Below are 21,758 nucleotides of genomic sequence, written 5' to 3'. Positions count from 1 at the left end.
TGGACCATTTTTTGTTGTTAGTTAAAACTTTTGTACAGAAATAGTATTATAACAGTTTCCTTGTAGTCAAGCTTAGTTTGTGATGTATTTCTGTGGTCTGTGCTAGCAGTCTTCTAGCTATAGTGGAGGCGGGAGTGTCACTGTGTGACTGTCTGTTCTCTGGACAAGTTGCAAAGTATAAGAAACATCCAGTGAGTTCAGACCAATTATCCATCTTGCCCAACATGTTTTAACAGTGGCACTAGGAAGCAGAGGCTGTTTAGAGAGAGAATATGAGCCTTTTCCCTTCCTACCTATTAGTATTAGTACCACTAGGTAGGAAGTACTACTAGTATTAGCAGTTCCCTGGGGAAGGGAGAAAATGTGCCTGTTTACACAGATACTTTGTGCCTTTAATGTGATGCAATAACTGTGGGGCTAGGTAACAAGACACAGCAATGGTAGTCAAACAGATGCTCCGAAGTGATACTGAGAGAACAGAGACCCTATCTGGTCTGTGCACATGCTAAAGTCCCGCTTGTTTCTGTATTAGGGAATTTGTGACCAATATGTGTAGAGTGAATTTTTCAAGAGAGCACATCTCAGTTAATGTTTGCAGCACTTTTCTGAGAATACCCAGGTACCATAATGTATTGGGAGGATAGTAATCACAGTGAAAAAGAAAGTGCTGGATAGAATGCTTGTGTCAGTGATGCTCTCTGTTTTCTGTCTCACATAACAGTGTATTAAGACCCAGGCAGCTCAGAGAACCAACATTGAGCTGTCTAGTCCTCCTGAACAGATTTTTAGAGCGGACTGGTTTTCCATTATTTAGTTTAACCCCATCACTCCTAAGTATAACTTAATTTCTTCCATTATCTTGGGCAGCTCCTTATTTACCACACACTTCTTTCAACCTAAAGAAAAACTACTCTGTTTCTAAGGTGAACCTTTTGTTCCTTTGATTTACAGTGCATTAAATCCAGTAAAATAAAGCCTGTACCAGCTCTAGAATCTGTAACATATGATTGGTACCTAGGCATTACACTTGTCCCTCAGCATCAAGTGTTGATTTCAGTGACAATGGCAGTACAGAGTTGTTGAGTGGATACTTTGCACTGTGAGCTGCTCAGCTATTACAGTCTTGCAGTATGTGTAAGAGCCGTGGCTAGCACTGTGGGACTGCCAAGCTCTAGAAGTCATCTTGGGGAATCAAAACAGAATCAGATATTCAAGCTTCTTGCTTGTCATCCAACAGGCCAAGCATGCTGGGCAGACTCAGTTCAGAATTGTCCCCAAATTTCTGTAAAATAAAAGTCTACTAATCCTGTTGCTATGTTTGCTTTTGTAATTATCGTGTACTCTAATCAACTGAAACAAAAAGGAAAACTCTTCTGTTTGAAATAACTGTCAAATGAATACTGCTGCTTTGTGAGTCTAACACTTGCTAAAGCTGGCTATAAACAGAAAACTTATTTCACTTCTTTCATTCTTCAGGCTTGGAGAAATGAGAGTACATGAAGACACATGGGCACAAGAAAATTATTGTTTCAAATCTTATACAAGCTAGTGTGCTTCAGTAGCCTAGGAAGAGAAATTTGACCTTTTTTTTACTGGCACAGTTTCTAAATCCAACTGCCCATTTAAAAGCCATATAAGCAAAGGACAGAAGAGGCTTTGCTTTGGAAAATACAGCCTATTCTTCTTAGTCTCAAAAGGATACCTGACAGTTCAATATAGTCTCTATAACATCTAACCTGAGTAATACTGCTGATAAATCAATGCTAGGGGTATGAAGTTAGCCCAAGGTTACAGACCCTGGAATTTAGAGGTAGATTGAAATTTTTAACTGAGGGCTGGGAGAAAGACGGAACAGTCTGTTGATGGAGTCTCCATATCGTCTAGTCTGACACAATATCTCTGCAAACCAATAGGATACAGTAATTTTTTAAATTCATGCCATTTCAAACTTTTCATTAATATCTCTTATAAAATCTAATATTACATTTATGTCTTAGAACTTCACAAGATTTGTTATCTAATGTCTATGCCATGTTTAAATCAGATCATAAAATTACAAAGCAGTCTTTACCCCTGGCCAAAAACTGATATGGGCATTTTGAACCTCAAAACCAGTTACCTCAAAATCAAGGCCTCTTTTATAAAAAATATTGGTTTACACATGAATTTGAGTCAGGGGGATATATTTGTAGAATAGTATAGTAGATTTTTATTTTGTAAACAAGCCTAGGAATGGTAAGAAGCTGAACAAAAGAACGGTGATATCACATTGGCTTGCATATGATGGTCATGAGCACATTCCACTTCCACTGTGTCTCTGAGTTAAGCCTAGCCAGCTCTGTGGAAACCTCTGTGGCTGAAAGCACATTTGAATGGGTACATGTGAATCCTTGTAACATGCATCACAAAGCTACTCCTGCATGGAACGTTCCAGCCCTCTTCAGTACTCTCCAGTTGTAATGCATTATAGTGAGCTGTGATGCTGCCCTAAAGACCCATCCTCTGGGCTGTATGGAAGGGCTTGGTAACAAGCTGAAAGCTTTTAAAAATGTTTGTTTCCTTCAGTTTTGCCATCTACTAAGAGCCAGTCCAGACCCCTCCTTTCCGCTACAAGAGGACAGACGCCAATCTGTGAGCCGGCAGCCTTCATTCACGTACTCAGAGTGGACAGAGGATAAAAATGAGGATGACTTCCTAGATTTGGATCCTATACCAGAGACTCCGGTCTTTGACTGCGTAATGGACATTAAAGCGGAGACAGATCCAGCTACTCTAACGGTTAAATCTGTGGGCTTGCAAGAAAGGTAGGGTAGATGTGACTAATAGGGGAAAGTCGTGGTCCCAGATTTTGTGTATTAGGAGTTCTGTGCCTAGTAGGAAGCTTTATTGCCTTCATGAATGTCACATCAAAATGTGGTTTTAAAGCCAAATACCTGCTTTATTTCCTGTTTTGTTTTCAGTCCAGTCATAAACATATTAGCCAAAAACATACAGTTTCTAGACAGCTGTCAACAAGTGTCAGAAGTGTAATTTATTTCCTTTGCAGTATCCACTTGTGTTTGATCAGTCTCTTGCCATTCCCCAAGATGTCAACTGCATAGCTTTTTATTTTAAAAGAGGTGAATCTTGTTAAATTTCTCTGTCAGTCATGCTGGGTGATTAGTTATTTCTCCAAAAGCAAGTCATAGAATAATTGGTAACCAGCAATAATTCTCAAAAAAAAAAAAAAAAAGGATTGGTCCAAAAGTAAATGAATTCCTTGGAAATTAACCCAGTAAGGAAAATTTGGGATGGGCTGGTATTCACTGCTTGAACTGTCAGGGCAGCAGAGCTTCTCAGAGATTCACAGCTGTGAAGAGGCAGCTTTAAGATAAAAGGAAGATCTATTTATGTTTTGTGTTCTTTTAGTTGTCTTAGTGAAAGAGAACAAAGATCTTGATGATAGAAATCCTGTCAAGAAATTCTGCAAAGGTAATGATGTTATGAATAAGAATGAGGTTACTGAAGGGCTCAATGTACCTAAGTATCACTTTACTTGTAGGTTTTCAAGCTTAACTGGAGTGCTAACCATAGTTAATTTTGAGATCTAAAACTTAAAACAAAGGATAGAATTTAGATTTTATTCTTTTTTTTTTTTTAAGTACAATGCTGAGTATCCAAAACTGCACGTGACACAGTAAGATGGAATGTTATAGAACGTTATAGAGTTAATGAACTCTGTGAGCTTAGTTTTCTCACTTGATTCTCGGTTACTTTTGTCCTAAAATGTCCCAGTTTTTTTGTTATGTGCTACTTTCAATAGGAGATTGCAGTAACTTCTAGGGCTTGTCCTTGAACCTGATGCTGTCATCATTGAGTTTTGCCATTGTTTTTCATTATGGACAAGATTTGGCTTGAAATGCATCAGTCATTTCTGCTTTTCATTATCCCTGATTTCATTCCATCGCTCTCATTTTAAAGATGCTGACATTTCTTCTCAGGTGACCACTAGCCTACATGGAAGGTACACACTATTTCAAGAGAACTGGGGAATATCCATTGGTTCAAATAATGAATTACAATTTCAAAACTGTCAAAGTAGTAGAGATAGGAAATCTAGAGATTGCTTGAAGTTCTTGTACTAGGTAGAACATGTACACTTAAGATGTAAAACAGACTTGTTTTCAACACACACAAGTGACAGATTTCACTTATGTCAAGCATTGGTCATTCTGCCTTTTTTGATGTTGTGTTGATTTATCTGCCTATCCCTCTTTTGCATCCATTCTGCATTCTCTATCTTACTTCCTTCTCATTCTTTAACTACCTAAGGCATTAGAAGGATAGTTAACAGCTAAACTCAAAAAGCACTGAATGTTACTCTTAAGAAACAATCTCACTTCCTCTTGCTGAAGAACTGTTAATATCTTTAAAGTAGAAGAGGCCGCATACATACAAGAACCAAAAGCTTTTGTTACCAAATGCAGTTGTTTCTGGGGAGAAATGTAGTAGCTATTTAACAGCACATGGGAGGATAGGGTGAAAATATTTTGAAAGGTGTCCCTAAAGATTCACTCTACACCTAGTGGTTATGTTTCACCCCAAATAATTTCCATCATTTCCCAGTGACTGTGAATCATAGTAGGAGACTAGCTGCACATTCCTTTGGAAAAACATCTGAATCCAGAAAAGGGCTATGATCCAAGTAACAACTTCTGCTGTCTTCTGTGATGCGCTGGTCACGCCTGCATGTTTATGTGGTTTTTCAACAGCTCCTGCAAACATCTCCTAACTAGATTTCACTAGTTGAGAGTTACAAAAAATAGATCTACTGTGTAGATGCATGGAACGTTACACCTAGTAGTCATTGTATTGTCTGATTTTATTATTATGTTAAAGATGTTTAAATATAGATTAAATATAGATTCACTGATGACATTTGAATTTTTTGTCTGTGATATGCAAGATTCACAGAAGCTCAGAAATGCTTTAAAACTGCATTCAATAAGCAGTGCAGGCATTTTGACTGTTTCATTTTGTTGTGTGTCTGATTTTAGTAAATATAAAAAATTCTACACTCAACCTGTTTTCAACGTAACTGTTAAAATGCTGAGAACTTCATTTTACCCTTGTTATGATGTCCTGTTGTGGAAAGAAAGTTTTTCAGACAGGAAAATTATTTATTGGAATGATTGGCTTCTGATGTCTTCATTAAAGTCAAACTGGTAGTGTTTACCCCAAGATCTTACCCCACTGATGTTATCTGTCCTACTAATAAATGCTTATTCAATATGATCTGACCTGACAAAAACAAAACTAAGACCAAGATTTTCCTCTGTGGTGTGTAAAATGTCAATCCATGCTTAGGGACCCAAAAATATAGTGTGATTTACACAAGTATGAAAATATTCCTGAAGTCACCTGCTCAACACCTTTGACATGCAAGTTAGGTGGCAAAGTATAGAGCTACCTCACTGCAGACAACACTTATGGAAATATTCCAGTATACAAAATCATCTTCTGGTTTTGTTTACACAAGAAGCATCTTCCCTTTTTTACAGTAACCAAAATGTTCATAGCAGAAACAGCTGGGTGCTTTCCTAAAATTGCTGTTTATCTACCTATGGGACTGTGTCCCTTGCTGACAATGATGAACCACTCTGCTCTGTTCTGTTGTAAGAAAACTTTGATCACTGTGTTTTGCAGGAGAGGTTCAAATGTTTCACTCACACTGGATATGTGTACCCCAGGCTGTTCTGAGCAAGGATTTGGCTATGTTATGTCACCACGGGAACAGTCAGCCCGAGAATACCTCCAGACAGCATCAAACATCCTTACTGAAGAGGAACTGCACAAGAAAGCACTGGATCCTTTCATACTCCAGGCAGAGTTCTTTGTGAGTATTTGACCTCTCTTCTAGGAGCATCAGAAAAATGGGATGATGTCTCTCTTCCATGAGCCTTGCTTTAATTTTCTGAGAGTCTAAAATTAGTACATACAAACTCCACTTCCATCAGTGAAGCATTTAATGCAATTCCCAAATTTGTCATCCCTTGAAATGGCAACAACAGAAACCTTTCAGTGATATTGTCAATTAAAAACTAGACAATTGGTTCTGGCAAAAAAGAAAAAGCCTTGTTTTCACAAGTTGGCATGCTACTTTTTCTGAAGAGTACGGAAGAAAGGCCAAGTTTACTATAGGCATAATTTCTTGAAATGTGCCTGGAGTTGCCCTAGGGATGAAATTAGTCAGAGTGCTTGCTCTTTGCTGTTGAATGGTTGGCATGAAGCTACTTTCCAAGCCTTTTCTCAGTCAGTTGCTTTTAGGATTCTGAGATATGCTTCCTTGTCTCATTGTATCCACAGTTGCTTTGGGAGAAAAAAATCCAGTTTTCAACTGCTTGTTTTATCTGTGTGTATACATTCTTTTCCCCAAATGAGACAAAGAATTCTAAGTAGTTTACAGAATCCCAGAATGATTGGAGTTGGAAGGGGCCTCTAGAGATCATCCAGCCCACTCCCCTGCTAAAACAGGTTCATCTTTATCAGGTCACACAGGAACATGTCCAGATGGGTGTGGAAACCTCCAGAGAAGGAGACTTCACACCCTCCTTGGCCATCCTGTGCCTGGGCTTCCTCACAGCAAAGAAGTTTCTCTTTGTGTTCCAGTGGAACTTCCTGTGTTCCACCTTGTGCCCATTACCCCTTGTCCTGTCACTGGGCACTACAGAAAAAAAGACTCATCCCATCTTCTCGACACCCATTCTTTACCTGTTGATAAGCACTGATAACACTTAAATACTTAGAATGCTTTCAGTCTTCTCCAGGCTACACAGCCCCAGTTTCTGCAGCCTTTCTTCATAAGGAGGATGCTCCAGTCCCCTCGTCATCTTGGTGGCCCTGCACAGGGCTCTCTTCAGAAGTTTTCTATCGCTCTTAAGCTGGGGAGCCCAGAACTGAACACGGGGCTCCAGATGAGGCCTCACAGAGAACAGAGTAGATGGGGAGGAGAACCTCCCTCAACCTGCTGGGCACACTCTTGACGCATCCCAGAATGCTGTTGGCCTTCTTGGCTAAAAGGACATAAGGATAAAGTTGATGATAAAGGCCAACTACATTTTGGTGAAGTGATTGTTTACTCTGGCTTTTTAGATCTTTGCATTCTGTGAACCTCTTCCATAATTGCCTGAATGTGTATGTGATAGACATTATGATGTTTATTATATGTGGCAAAAAAGCAGAAAATGCTGCATTATGAGTGTTACATCCACTAGGCAGGGTCGTAAATTCCTGCATAAGACGGGAGGTAACCAGGGCACAGTCTTTGCATGCTGGGGCTTTTCAGGGCACGTGAACAAGAGCTACTGAAGTCAGTGCTGCCAAGTCAAATAGTCCCTTAAGCCTGGAATCCCAGCAGAGGAGGAAGAAGATGATGTTTTGCAACATAACAGCCCTTTCAGCCTGTCCTCTGCATGACCTGAAAGGGCAGGAGTAACACTTGGATTATCATTTGCTGTCTTCTCTCCTTGTGCAAACTCGAGAAGTTTTTCACTGTATAAGCACAGGGGGAAATGAAATAGTCTGGACTTCTGTTTTAAGACCAACTGCCAGGTATCTGTGTTCCTTAATCCACTTAGTGCTGTACAAGGTGAAGAAAAGCAGCTTTTGTGTAGACAGCCCAGATTCTTCTAAAGCATCTGTTGCTGTCCTAGGAAGGAACTGTTTGCTCAATGAGTGTCTGAATTGACTGCTGAACAAGTCCACATACAATTTCATCAGTCCCTGAGGTGCCCTGTAGTTTTCAAGTGAAGTTAGAGGTAGGAAAAAATACGCTTCATTTCTCTGAGAGATTTTGAATTAATTTTCCTAATGTTCAGAAAAATCATTCAGCAGCCAAACTATTCCAAACCATTTTCATTCTTTAATGAAAACTGAAAAAGCATAGCTAAAAAATGACTGGAACATCTTTCATATGATTAAAGGCAGCAGGAACTGGGGCTGTTTAGTCTGGAGAAGAGGAGATTGAGGAGAGATCTTATTAACACCTATAAATATCTAAAGGGTGGGTGTCAGGAGGTTGGGGCATCCCTTTTTTTCTATAGTAGCTAGCAACAGTTCACAAAAAGTTCCACTTAAACATAAGAAAAAACTATTTCACTGTTCAGGTGAGGGAGCCCTGGCACAGGCTGCCCAGAGGGATTGTGGAGTCTCCTTCCTTGGAGGTCTTCAAGACCCACCTGGACATGTTCCTATGCGACCTGATCTAGGTGAACCTGCTTCTGCAGGGAGATTGGACTAGGTGATCTCTAAAGGTCCCTTCCAACCCCTACCATTCTATGAGTCTATGAAAATGCCACATAATCAAAATGTTGTTTCTGTAATTAAAAAGTATAAATTAGTTGGGGGTTTTTTTATGAAACAGATATCACCAGCTTTCAATTTATCTCACCTACTTTGTTTTAAAGTCCAGAACCATGAAGAGGTAAGCAGCTGTGTTTCTTTTTGGAAGAAAAGTCAGAGGGGATGTCACTTGTAGGGCTAAGTCACGAAATTCTTACAAGATTTGGAGTTTTTACTCGAGCAGAAGTCCTTTTGATTTCACCAACAATTTACTTGAGCAGTGAATGACTAAGTACCCAAAAACAACCATAGAGCTTGTCTTGGAAAGAGTTTTGGGTGACTAAATACTATGTAGCAATTGAAGAAAACTCAGAGGTTTTGTTCCCACACAGTTCCCCGAACTGATAGGAAACTACTTAAACATGATGTTTTTATCATTAATTGTCTCCGGTTAAACCCCACAGTATGCTCAGTGCTGTGTCAGAGACAGAATGCAGACAGCCAGTCTTCTAAAGCTCTGGAATTTAACATAGTTCATAGTGCTGCTCATCTTCCTGGAGTGAGGCTTATGTTTCTTAACCCTGACTCATGTTACCAGTATATCCAGTACTGGCCTCTCAGATCCAATGTGTAGCAGCTAGGATGATCAGCTCTGCTCCCAAGCTCCTATGAGCCCTTTCTCTGTAGAGCCTGTTTAACACATCTGAACTCCTCACCTGCCTGCCGACTCCAGTTGGTAGAAGGTTGTGTTTGTTCCTGGCTGATGTTGACCACTTACATGCAGCAGATGAGTAGTGGAGAGCAAGAAGCCTCTCCATCTTTGTGTGTTCTTTGCATCAGCAGTGTAGGTAATCCCTGAACAGCTGTTTGCTCTCCTTGCCCATGGAGCTTTAAAATGTGGGGAGAAAAATGAGTGATGCTCCCCCAGCTCCACAGAGTCAGGTCAGTACTCCAGTCTGTCATGTGTGTCATAATTTGTTGCTGGTGAGAGTCACTAGCAAATTATTTCCTTCCACCCTCAGAGAAGAAGAAGAGGAGTGAGTCAGAAAGGATGGTGTCTGAGGTCCATCACTCTTGGAGCAGAGTGTCTTCTGTACCACCTTTTGCTTAGTTCTGTGCCTACACTTCAATTCAGTTCTAATAATATTAGGAGTTAACATAACGCCATCGCGCATATTACTCAATGAATTAGTCACTGTGAGCGTTTCCATACTAAGGATTTCAGAAAAGAAAGCCAGTGACAGTAAAAGGAAACATCAATCATATTTTGCTGGTAAATTGCTAGAAGTACTGTACCATGTTTCTCAGGTGACTTCATCACTTTGCCTACCTCTCAGGCAGAACATAATGAGTTTAGGCTTTTTATTCCTCTTGTGAATATCTAATAACACTACCTACTGTATTTTGCGGTGTTTGGTTTTTTAACAGGAAATTCCAATGAATTTTGTCGATCCAAAGGAATATGATATTCCAGGCCTGGTGCGTAAGAATCGCTACAAAACAATTCTCCCAAGTAAGTTTCTGCTTTTTAAGTCACTGAGGCAGCGGTTAATTCCACATGCTGATAGAGTTTGCACTTTCCTTTCCAGAATGCATGAAGTGTTCTGTCACTGTGACATATTGTCCAAAGGCCGTATGTGTGAAGCAGCCACACAGGTTCAAAGCATAAATCAAATTCATCATTTGTTTCTGCTCAAAAATTCTACCCAAGAACTTGATGTATTTATTCTGATGTTACTTAGCGGTTTCTTTGATTAAATTCCCTTTTAAGGACAAAATTCTAGCAATATGATTATCCTGACTGATGTTTTTCTTGGAATCATGCCTCATGCAAATGGATACTATTGGGAACTGACTTAATGGCAGTAAGATGAAATAGAAAATCAAAATATTTTTCTTTTCTATTACACTGTTTTTATTTGTGGCCAGGGTTAGGAGTTTTGTAAAAATTTGTACCAAAATGTCTCTCAAGTGTCATAATTTTCCCCTCTGTCACACTTAACGTTACTTTGAAAAGTGGTGTAATTAAATGTCATGCCTCTTGTTTTTTTTCTCTAAGCCATTGTTGGAAGGTGACAGCACTAGCCACAGTAGCTCTATTTGCAAAGCCTGAAAGGTTCACTCTCAGGTTAGAAAGGAAGTGAAAAATGTCCTCAGCTATACTTATCATTTTAGTCAATGAACCTGACTTAAAAGGGGTTCCAAAGAGATCTATTTTTTTTTTTATCTGAACCTGCACCTCCGGCAGCTGCAGCCAATGATCCAATATGCACAATCCTTCTGATGACTTCGTACTCCCCCTTAGACCAGAAGTGTAAAAACATTGGTCTACCTTTCACTCTTGCTGCGCTAATGGCTGAGGTGATTCGTTCAAGTATTAATTCACTGGTTTTGCTGGAAGGGGAAGAGTGGCTAGCTTTCAGATACCCAAACTGCTAGATTTTAAAGTGATCTATATAATCCGAATTTGGTATCTACTGTGTACATTGAGAACCAGATCCATTTTAAATATCTCATATTGGATGTTTAAACTGAATAATCAGAATTGCTGCCATTTTGACCACCCTGTTTCAGAGTTGTAAACAGATGCCAGTTGGCCCACTACCATATATTTTTAAGAATGATCACTCAACGGGTTAATTAGTTGCTGCACACTTCATCTCAGACATCTGCTAGTAGTCACTGTTGTCACTTGGGCCACTCCAGCTAAGAAAGCTAGTTTTTAGCCTACCGTTCCTCCAAGGGTTAATAAGCTTATTTCAAGCTCATAGTGATCTAGATATTTTCTGAATTAATTCCAAAACTAGTAACCTCTGTGCAACTTTGTCCTCCTTCTGATCAAAGGATGGCTTGATATTGCTGAGGAGAGGAGGACTTGACTGGTCACTTTTATCCAGCTACTTCCATTTTACAGGGCTTCATACTAGCATTAGAGAAGCTAGCTAGGATAGCTAAGCATCCCCTTCATGCTTCAAAGCTGAGGATCCCCATAAACTATCTGAGCATAAAGTAGGAAAGGGAACTGAGTGCAAGGTGAGGGAGAGTCTAATGCTTTTCAGGCTTTGACTTTTATTTCTGAGATGACCAAATGCAGCCTATGCTGCCTTGAGCATCCACTTAGCGTTCTTCTAGCTGCAGAAAGCAGTTAACGATAGGAACCGGTGGTCAAGCTGCAGTACCGCAGACTCAGACAACTGATTATTGTAGAGAACAGCAAATGCTTGATTACCAAGCTAGAGTCAAACCCAAAATCTGAATTTTAAAAGTAATTAAAATTCCCTCACCACCTGTATCAAAAGTAATCTAGGCAGTTATCATAAAAATTATCATAAAATATCAAAAATATCATAAAATCTTGCAACCCAAGATTTGAGTGTAGTAAGGGAGAGCTATGATTGTAGTCTTAATTTAATCTCCTTTATGTTTCTTTTGTAGTAAGTTCTTTTTGCAGTTTCTCCGATTTTGCTGTTGGTAGTAAAATGGCTTAGGTGATGTTGGGAAAATGCCAAGCTGAGGAGGTCAATTTGGATATTTCATGGCTAAGAATTTGTTTTCAGACAGTCTTCTTCTGGGGATGAGTCCTGTGGCATTTCCTGGAGAATGATAACTTTTCTCTAAGATGTTTGGAGGAACTTCTTGAAAGAAGTTATAGTTATATATATATAAGGATGTTTTTGTTAGAGAATTCCAGAGGTGGCAAGAACTTCTTAGAGCATGTTGTATATCAATCTCATTAAGTATTTTTCTCAAGTGTGATGTTGAGACAGACTTTTTAAATTTCTACATACCTCTATTGCTTTTATGCTGTTTTAAGTTATGCAAAACATTACAGTTAAGATTAATGAGTTATTGAAAAATGTCAGACCATAGTATCAACACAAAATGACCACAAAGAGACTGTGGAAAATAAAAAGACATATAATTTGGTTTCTTGGAGATAGAGACAGCTCTTGCTTTTTTAAAGGTGTGGTGTCATCTTGAACCTGGCCTGTGCACTGATTTTGTCCTGGGAGAAACGTTTTCGTTAAGAATAAGACTTGGTTTTGTTTAAATAACTCTCTACTGAAAATTTGAAATTCATACTACAAACTCTTACATTAAAGTCTTATTATGATTTTCTTTGTTAAAGGAGGAGTTATTCCTGTATAAGTTTTTTGAAGAGATGTGATTCAGCTTCAGCTACACTTTCTGCAAAAGAGTGTATTCTTCTATCAACAATGCATTAATAGGCCTCTCTTATACAAAATAAGGTTGAAACTGTTCATGAACATATAATTTTAACAAATGTAAATACCACATTAACGAAAAATTCGCAAGCAAAGGATTGTAATTTAAAGTAAAAGTGCATGCTGAATGTTTTAGTATTTACAGATACAGTAACAAAAAATTTCCTAGAGCAGAAAACTCTTTTTTCCAGAGTCACTCTGGGACACTGACTCTGCAACAGAAACAATTAAACAGGCTTCAGAGAGTGGGTAAAACTATAAGAAAAAGCCAAATTACCCCAACTATCCTTTCCGTTTTTTTATGGTGTCATTTTAATATCGGAGCTCTCCAAGGCTACTCACATCTGTTGTAATGGTCTTGAATACCTCTAAATGTCACACTGTACAAACTAATCTTGTGTGTGTCTCTGTCTCCTTCAAGCAACTGATAAACTATTACTTACATCTTTGTGTCTTTCAGATCCTCACAGCAGAGTGTGCCTTACCTCAGCTGATCAGGACGACCCCCTCAGCTCTTACATCAATGCTAACTACATCAGGGTGAGAGCTCAAATAGTCCAATGTGTCTGCCTAGCCTCTATCAGCCACTGTTAGTATAAACAGAATCAGAGCATCCACTGGCTTTTAAAGGCATCCTAGCTAAACTGATTGCTATTCTCTCCTGCTTATATTAATTGGAGACCAAATCTCAAAGTGCAGATGAACAGGTTCAGACCAGACAAAAACACACTTCTGCACTTCAATAAACCTTGACCCTAGCCAGTCACCTCAAGGCTGTTGGACACTCATTGCTGGCATGTGAATTCATATTGTGCCTTTTCTTCACATACACATGTGCAGGAGAGAGATAGAGAAGGGAGGAACTGATGCCATAGAGTCACTATTTCAACCAGTAGTAGTTATCTGTTTTAAAGTTTGAACCTTCAAGGTTGTGGTGGACATCCCTGTTAAAATTGATCTCTTGTTGTTTTGTTGGCAGGGCTATGGAGGAGAGGAAAAGGTATATATTGCTACTCAGGGACCGATAGTTAATACTGTCAGTGATTTCTGGAGAATGGTGTGGCAGGAACGTTCTCCCATCATTGTCATGATTACCAATATAGAAGAGATGAATGAGGTAATGGTGTTACATACAGTCTGTATTTTTATCTGTACTCTAGCAGATATTTTTGGCATAGATTCTAAGCCAGTGAACAGAAGTTAGTTCAGTGGTCTGAGCAGTCAGAGACAGCATTAAATTCTCCATGCTTAGAGAAATTGTAGGCTTCTCTCTCAGTTCAGTTTACTGTAAGTCTTGTTTTGCTGTCTGACTGAGCCTACTGCTGGTTTTGCCATTTTAATTCCCCCAGCTGACCTGAAACTTCTCCAAACCCAGATGTTTGCAGACACTTTTAAGTTCTCTAAAGGAATCAAAACCAACAGTACCCCATAACTACTACAGTTGAGTATCTTTAATCAACAGAGGTGGTGCTGCTTTATCTTGCATTTATTATGATTCGGTGTCTGTATCTACACATCACTGAGGATGTCCTTGACTTGTGAAAGATGCTAGTTACAACTAAGGCTGACTTGGATATAGAAGACCTTTTCCTGAATGCATCTATGAAATGCTTTTAAAATATTGAAATTAAGATGATGACATCTTCTGTGCACCACCTACTTAACAGAAATTAAACTGCCATGGTTTCTGCTAATCCACTTTGCCTGATTTCAGTTTGTAGTTTAAAATACTGCTGCCCTCCAGCTGTTCATTACTTACCTAAAAGTAATAAACATTACTTGCTAAAGTGTTTGCTCCATAGAAGACTTGTGAGAACTGTGTTCCTGGGCTTCGGTTCACAGACAAGTAGCTGAGCTTACATCTGCTTTTACTGGCAGTGTAAGATGTGAGAAAGTGATCTGGGCATGCCTTGGGCTCTACATCCCTCTACACAACTGGCAGCAAGGTGTAGTGGAGAGATCCAAATGGTATTTCTTAAGCTGCAGCAGCAGTATTTGTCAAAGCCTGAGAACTCTTTAGTAATTTAGGTGAGATAGTTTCCTTTGGAGATGGGCTTTAGGCACTTAGAAGCCTGAGAATATGGGCATACCTCTGTCGTACACACAGTTAAAATGGCTTAACTGCTGGCTGGAAGCATAGTGCCCGTAATTATGCATGTGCACAAACTTTTAGCGCTCCCCAGTTGTGAAATAAATCCGTTTAGCCTTTACCTTCACTGAAAAAAGATATGAACAAGACAGACATGGAATTGTCATGCTTTTCAAGCCATAAATGGTCAATTATTACAGCCAACTGACTGGACACACTGTCAAGGCCTTGCTGATGCAGAATATGATATGTTGCTGATCCAAATGTCTTATTTGAACATTTTAAACTCACCTCTGCCTCTGAGAGGCAGCACTGAGGTAATAAGTTGCTCATTGATTAGTTATCAATTGGTGGCAAATAAGATTAAAATGTCATGATATAATGTACCAGAGTCATCTAAGTCTTTAAGGTCTAAAGAAGAAGGTGCAGGAAAAATATTAGTCTGGAGTAACATATTTGGTGATAAGTTTTTCCACTACAGTTTTCAGAGCAAGATTATATAAGGGGAATGTAAAATAACAGTTATATCTGAATTTCCCCTTATCCACATTAACCAAATGTTGCACTCATCATGTCAGCCTTGGAAAACAGCACACTGCAGTGCTGATGCATTATATAGCTGGGGCTTGCTACAGCTTATATACCCTAACAAAGCTGCTGAGTCTTCTCTGATACATTTTGTGTCAAAAATTAAACGGTCTCAGGAATCTCAGCCATAAATATAGAGTAAGGCATTTAATGTGTCTTCTGTATTCATTCCCTTTCTTCCATAACACACACATTAGTATATGAATAACAGGACTCAGAAATACATAGATTCAAACCCAAAACCTTTGTTCAGCAGTAATGCTAGTAACAGAGGCTTTGTGTTTCTCCTCGGTGCATTGACTTTGCTAATGTGAGTTTTAAAAGCTCTGTATCTCAGTGCTCTGTCACATCTAATCTGAACTGACAGACAGCCCACAGAAATGAGTGGGCAATCTTACTCCACTCCTTTAAGCAGAGCAACGTCTGTGCTATTGATAGCTGCTAGTGCTCTCGACAATTTTTACAATGGATTCTGCAGTTTGAGAGTAGAGGAGGAGAAAACGCAATCTGCGTAAATAATTTTGCAGAGGCACAGTGGGCCACACTCCCAGTGGGTTATTAACTGAGGCACTATGCAGATGGAACAACACTGATTCTCCCACACAAAAAATTTGACTCGGTAACTTTGCGAGATACTTTTCTGTTGTTAGTCTTTCTTCTGAAGCAGAATTATTTTTGGTGGGGGAGAGCAAAATGGTTTCATTTGCTTCCTTCAAGATTGTGTACAGCTATACAAAAGCCGAAGCTTATAAGCATCATCTTTAACTAGTTTGTCTAATAGCAGAATCTTATTCTCCTGTGATAATGAGATTGTTCTTCCATTATCACAAAGGGGGCCTTTTTCATAGACCCTGCCATGTTCGTGTCATTGTCCATGAGCTAGTTCATGCACCACGTTGAACTGCCTTTCTTTGCATGTTGATTAAAGAAAAATGGCACACAAAAAAACCCACAGTCTTTTCCAGTCCTTCTTCCAAGATGAAAGTTCTTACAAAGTCTCACCTACTTATCTTCAGCTTCTGAATACCACAATATAGATTTGCAAATAGACTGTAGTTTCTCCTTCTCTAATTGTCAGGTTGTGTTGGCTGCATCTCTGACCGTATTTCAGTCAAATGTAGTAGTGTAATAGCTCTCACAGCTATTGCTTCCTTTTAGTCCCTTAGCTTTGAAAGATTTTCAGTGTCCACTTAAAGTTGATTTTGGCACATAACATAATTCTCAAAACATCTCCAGTCATTTTATACAAAAACCTATGCAAATCATAGAATCATAGAATGGCAGGGTTTGGAAGGGACCTTTAGAGATCATCTAGTTATGTTCAGAGAGCACTAACCCTTTAAGAAGAATAGAAAATATGTATTTTGTCTTTTGATATCAGTGTATACACACCACAGAAATACTGGTAACTAGTGTATATTACACTAATTTTAAGGAAATTATTTCTCTAAAAACATAAGTGCGTTGCTTCTGGCCTTTTTAATGGACCTTCAGAATGCACATCACTGCATGAAGATAAATGAGGATGTATGTGTTTCAAGCATTGTTTAGTCATTACTTGAGTGATGCATTTTGAATCACTCAATCAGGCTATTATGAATGCAGCAAAAAGCACCTGAAGGGTGATCCCTGTTTAGAAAGTGAGAACTTGTACTTATTATAGAAACAAAGTTTATTCATATTCATTTATGCAAATACTATAGCCAATTTCAGAGGAGTAAAAATGAACCTCCCTTGGTACCTGCTTAACTAGGTTTATTTTATATTGCACACAGAAATGCACAGAATATTGGCCAGAGGAACAGGTCACCTACGAAGGAATAGAAATCACAGTTAACCGAGTCATACAAGCAGACGATTACCGTTTAAGGCTCATCACCCTAAAGGTAAATCATTCCAAGATACCTACAGTAGTTTAGCTGTCTTAACCCTCAAATGGAGATGGAGATCTTCATGGAGAGTTGTGTAAAAATCTTCTGCACAATGTATTGCTGTTCAGCTACCACTTTTCATTACTGAAGTCACTGTAGCTTTGCCCAGTTCAACAACCTACAAAGACTACAGTAAAATAAGCAGTCAGAGATTTAGACTACACACACGTACAGTGTGAAAGCTATCAGACCAGTTGTAGAAGTATGGGGTTCAGTAAGTGGAAGAAACCAGTGACTTATTCTGTGCCTATGTCCTCTGTGTTTGTTGGTCATTTAGAGTGACATATTAGCTTACGCATATCTTCTTACCAGCCTTTGCAAGTCATGCTGCAGACAGCACTTGTGGAATAACTTGATAAATTCTGTGATGAAGTTCTGTAGAATTCAAAGGCTTATTTATTATTTGGGCCATGGGCTTAGGTTACAGATTGCTAAAAGGGAACTTTAGCCTTCAAGACATCTTACATATTTTGTAGTATGGGAGACCCCTAGGAAGTCCTTAGTTTGTGCTTCTCTTTTTGTGATCACTATTAGGATGCTGTCAGACTGCTGGATACCCACCAGATGTTTGTATCTAAGACAACTTGTGCTACTAACATGAAGTGGGGGAGCTGAAAACCAAGAAAACATTGTTTTGTTTTTGCCGACTTGTTTTCAGTTTCTCACAGCAGTGAGATTGCTAATCCACTTGGTGCTTGTCACTGGTGTGACACTGCCACTTCTATTCACTGTGGCTGAACCCCTTTTAATTGGTACCATGCTATTATTATTATTCTTTGAGCAATTTGGATGACTTAACTTTGAAAATGCGTTAAGGAATCATTCCACTCCAAGACACTAAAACTGCTGATGATCTTTAAAAGCACTTTCACCACAGCATTCTTGAGGCTTACATTTCTAGACATTAGTAACTTTCCAGCTAACTGTATATGTAGTTTTCCATGGTAGTAACTGTTCTATCATCTTTTGGATACAGACCTTAAACACAGGTTTAATGTTTTAAGTGCTTCGGCACTTTAGACTAAATAACATCTAAGTCCTGTCTTACTACTGTTTTCATTGCTGGGTTCTAGAATCTCATGCTATGTGTTTTCAGAAGAACACTCTGTTTGCATAAACTTCATACATCTTTTATATACCATCTCTACCTCTGACCTCAGTCTAACACCACAATTTCTTTCCAAGATGAAAAACCTCTCCTTACATCCAACCGTTTTCAAATCTCTTCAGCCATATGCTAATAGGCAGAAAGCCACCATATGAAATCCCATGTCTGAATTGAGAGTGTGGAAAGTCTGTCACTCATGCTTTTGGCAAAGGAAGCAAGAAGAAAATCACACTTCCTGACAAGTGGGAAATAAAGAATATTTACAAGCATGTTACAGCTCATCCCAAACAGTACACTGCACACTGCAACAGTAAAAATAATAGAGATTAATTCTACTGGAATACTGATATCTAACAGAACTGGATACTTTTTAGTTAGGGTGACAAAACAAAATTTTGTCTGCCATAAGAGTTTTTCGTAATTGTTTTAAATTGTTAAATACAGCATTTTAGTATTAGTGAATGTTGCTATTTTTTGAGCTTGATATTAGGGGTTTAGATTGAAGTGTTCTCTCTACTTCACCAGCCCTTACCCTCCAAAAGAAACTCAAAATCAAATTTTAAAAAGCCCCACACTTCTATATTTATTTAAGGAAATGTGATTCTTTCCCTGGAGAAGGATCACTTAAATATTTCTCAGGAAGTTAATAGCCAGTTTCATTTTCATATGGGAACTGCAAGGGACTGTTTTTTAAAATCAATATTGGAGTAGCATATCCGCAAACCAACCTCACTTTAACAAGTGTTGCACAAAACAAAGAAACAGTCCTGAAGAGCTTATATACAACAATTCAAGGATAATAAGCCATGCTCCCATTTCACAAGTACTTTTTACACTAGTACCCATCCTTGTGGTATGTTTTCTTCCAACAGCAACCTTGCCCCTGCTCAGTTATTCTTTAGGTGAATCTCACCGTGTCAGAGAAGGAGCTTCAGAATTTAGAGCCTGATATGAATATATCTTTTCTGTATGTGTAACTGTGGATCCTACAGGGGGAAAAAAAACCCAAGCAACCAGCAAACTGAAAGCCAGATTATTCATCAGCTCTGGTACATTCAGGCACTAACAGGAAAAAAAGAATAGCTAGGATCACAAAGTGCAGCAGTCATAAGTAAAGAAGTATAGATACCACATATTTTTCCCAGTTACAGCTGAGAAAGACAAATGCTTTCCTGTCACTAACAATACAAAAGCCTTTCTTGGACATACACATCTCCAAGGATGTAGTTCCTTCCCTATTTAAATGATTTGATCATTTTGATTATTTTCTTTAAGCTCATCCAAGTTTGGTTTTCACTTAAACAGTGTTTTTGGTTTTAGTGCTAGTGGAGCTATGTCCCTTTTCTCCCACCCCTAAATGTCAGGAGGTGAATTGCTGAGTTCCAGAGCTGTCGTTTGTGAAGTTACTGTTGCCTAGAGTGGTACATTTTCCATTTAATATCACTATTGTAGTCTCAGCTTCAGACCATATGTATGTAAATGACTTGGTATTGAAAACTAGAGAAGCCTTGAATTGACTCTGGTTTTCCCTTAAACAGGAGTGATCAGAAATGTATGATACCACTACCAGCAGTGATTGATTACTGCGTGTGTTACAGGTTGGATTGTCATACTTCTCTCAGAATTGGGGACAGGATTTGGAAAACTTTAGGAATTTAGAAAATGCTCACACAATAGGGCAAGACTTGTTTTCCTCTCCCAAGGGAATCTGCCAGTATCTAGCCACTGATTCATCACCCCAGCTACAGCATACATGATGATAGGCTTCAAATCATCAATTTAATCTTGCTTCCTCCTAAGTGTCCTAAGCCTCAAGGAAGCACCAATAGAGAATATTTTGTGGAAGTGTAAAGAACTGCAGAACTCAGGTATCTCTAAGCAGAAGTGTAAAACTAGTAACAGCATAGACAAAAGTAAAGACATCCAGAGCTGATCATTAAAACTTTGGCTGTTTTCTGTTTCTGTCAAATGAGTGACTTTATGTCGTGATTCGTGTTTTTCTTCAGGTGACTCGTCTTTTACTTTTCTCTCAGTATTACTGACAACATTTTTATTATCATTTTTCACACCCTGCTGAAGAATCCAGTGTTCATAACTTCTGTGATGATGCCAGAAACTGTTTCCATAATTTTGTGCCTCATTCTTTAGAAAGAGAAAAACTTGTTCTTTTTTCTTCCCTTCTTAAACTCAGCCAGCCGTGTGTTTAAGGGAAGATTGTGGAAGCTAACACTTCTGTTCTCAGACCTTTGGAAGACATTTGCTTAGCCTTACACCATCTGGCTTATGTAATGGCTGAAAGGGTAAGGCCAGATCCCCGAGCTCCATGTTACTATTTGGCACCTTGAGAAATCAGGCAGAAGGATGTCACTGTGAACACACAAAATCAGAAGCACATAGTGCTACTTGGCACTCAGAAAAGGTAATGGCACATTTGCTATATTCATAGTCATGCTGAGACAGAGAGAGAATTGGAATTTGTGTCTCTCAAAAAGTGCTGGACTGCAGCTAAATACAATTCCCACTTTTCATAGTGTCTCTGAATTTTTCACCATGTCTAAGAGCAAGTTGACAGGAAACTGATACGAGTCTGTCTGTCAGAGGAGAGAGAAAAATAAGCTCCCATCTCTCCCTCTCATCTTTCTATCTAGCTATCAGAGACAGAGATATGGCTCCTGGGTCTCTGTCTGTCAAATACATTATGAAAGCAATTATGTCACAAGCACAGCTCTGACTTTGCTGAATGAATCTGTCAAGAGGGAACAGGCTGCCTGGAGTGTTTTGCGCACAGCTCTTGGCACTAAAAGAGCAGAATACTCAAAGGGGAGATATTTATTTTTTTTAAGACAGTTTACTGTAGTGCAGACATGATATTTGAAATACAGATTTCTGTGTTGTGTGGCTTGCCATTTGGATCTCCTGTTACACTTAGCATTGATTTACTCATCTCATTCTTAAAGGAGAGGCCAGCTTTCAAAACCAATTTACAACCTTAAGGGATTTTTTTAACTTTGTGTTGTTTGTCTTAACTGGATTGCAGAAAGGAGAAGAAGTCAGAAACCTGAAACATTACTGGTACACATCTTGGCCAGACCAGAAGACACCAGATCAAGCCCCACCTCTGTTACAGCTAGTGCTGGAAGTTGAAGAGGCCATGCAGAGCGCAGAAGAGAAGAATGCCCCAGTTATTGTTCACTGCAGGTGAATAAATGTTGTATTTTATTTTGAAGGACTTCTTCACATTCAGTGGCATAGTGCAGATACTGTCATAATGGCCATCAGTCAGACATGGGAGATCTTGCCCAACTGCTTCTCAAATATGCTCAGAACTTCTAAAATGCAGTGACAGTAACTATTACCAAGTGTTGCATTCAGGTACGGGCTGAGCTGAACACAGAAGCTGGAGGTGGCTCAGTTACTTGTAAGAACAATCTCATTTCATTTGCCTTACCAGTAGTATATGCCTTTAATGGTCTTAAAAGAACTAGGTTACCAAAGAT

The 21,758-nt window shown here is 39.0% G+C and overlaps 1 protein-coding gene across 1 annotated transcript in view; it reads left to right on the top strand.

The window, feature by feature from the left end:
* Positions 1–21,758, top strand: part of PTPN5 (protein tyrosine phosphatase non-receptor type 5) — a 55,257-nt gene that overhangs the window by 26,455 nt on the left and 7,044 nt on the right. The window contains exons 6-12 of the mRNA XM_010202133.2: positions 2,566–2,804; positions 5,686–5,875; positions 9,748–9,832; positions 13,006–13,085; positions 13,525–13,662; positions 16,998–17,108; positions 21,299–21,459. Of these exons, the coding sequence (XP_010200435.2) occupies positions 2,566–2,804; positions 5,686–5,875; positions 9,748–9,832; positions 13,006–13,085; positions 13,525–13,662; positions 16,998–17,108; positions 21,299–21,459 (1,004 nt within the window). The remainder of the gene's footprint in view (positions 1–2,565; positions 2,805–5,685; positions 5,876–9,747; positions 9,833–13,005; positions 13,086–13,524; positions 13,663–16,997; positions 17,109–21,298; positions 21,460–21,758) is intronic.

The sequence above is a fragment of the Colius striatus genome, chromosome 7 (assembly GCF_028858725.1).
Source record: "Colius striatus isolate bColStr4 chromosome 7, bColStr4.1.hap1, whole genome shotgun sequence".
Lineage (NCBI taxonomy): Eukaryota > Metazoa > Chordata > Aves > Coliiformes > Coliidae > Colius > Colius striatus.
The sequence above is the reverse complement of the archived record's forward strand: the minus strand, read 5'-3'. Positions and strand labels throughout refer to the sequence as shown.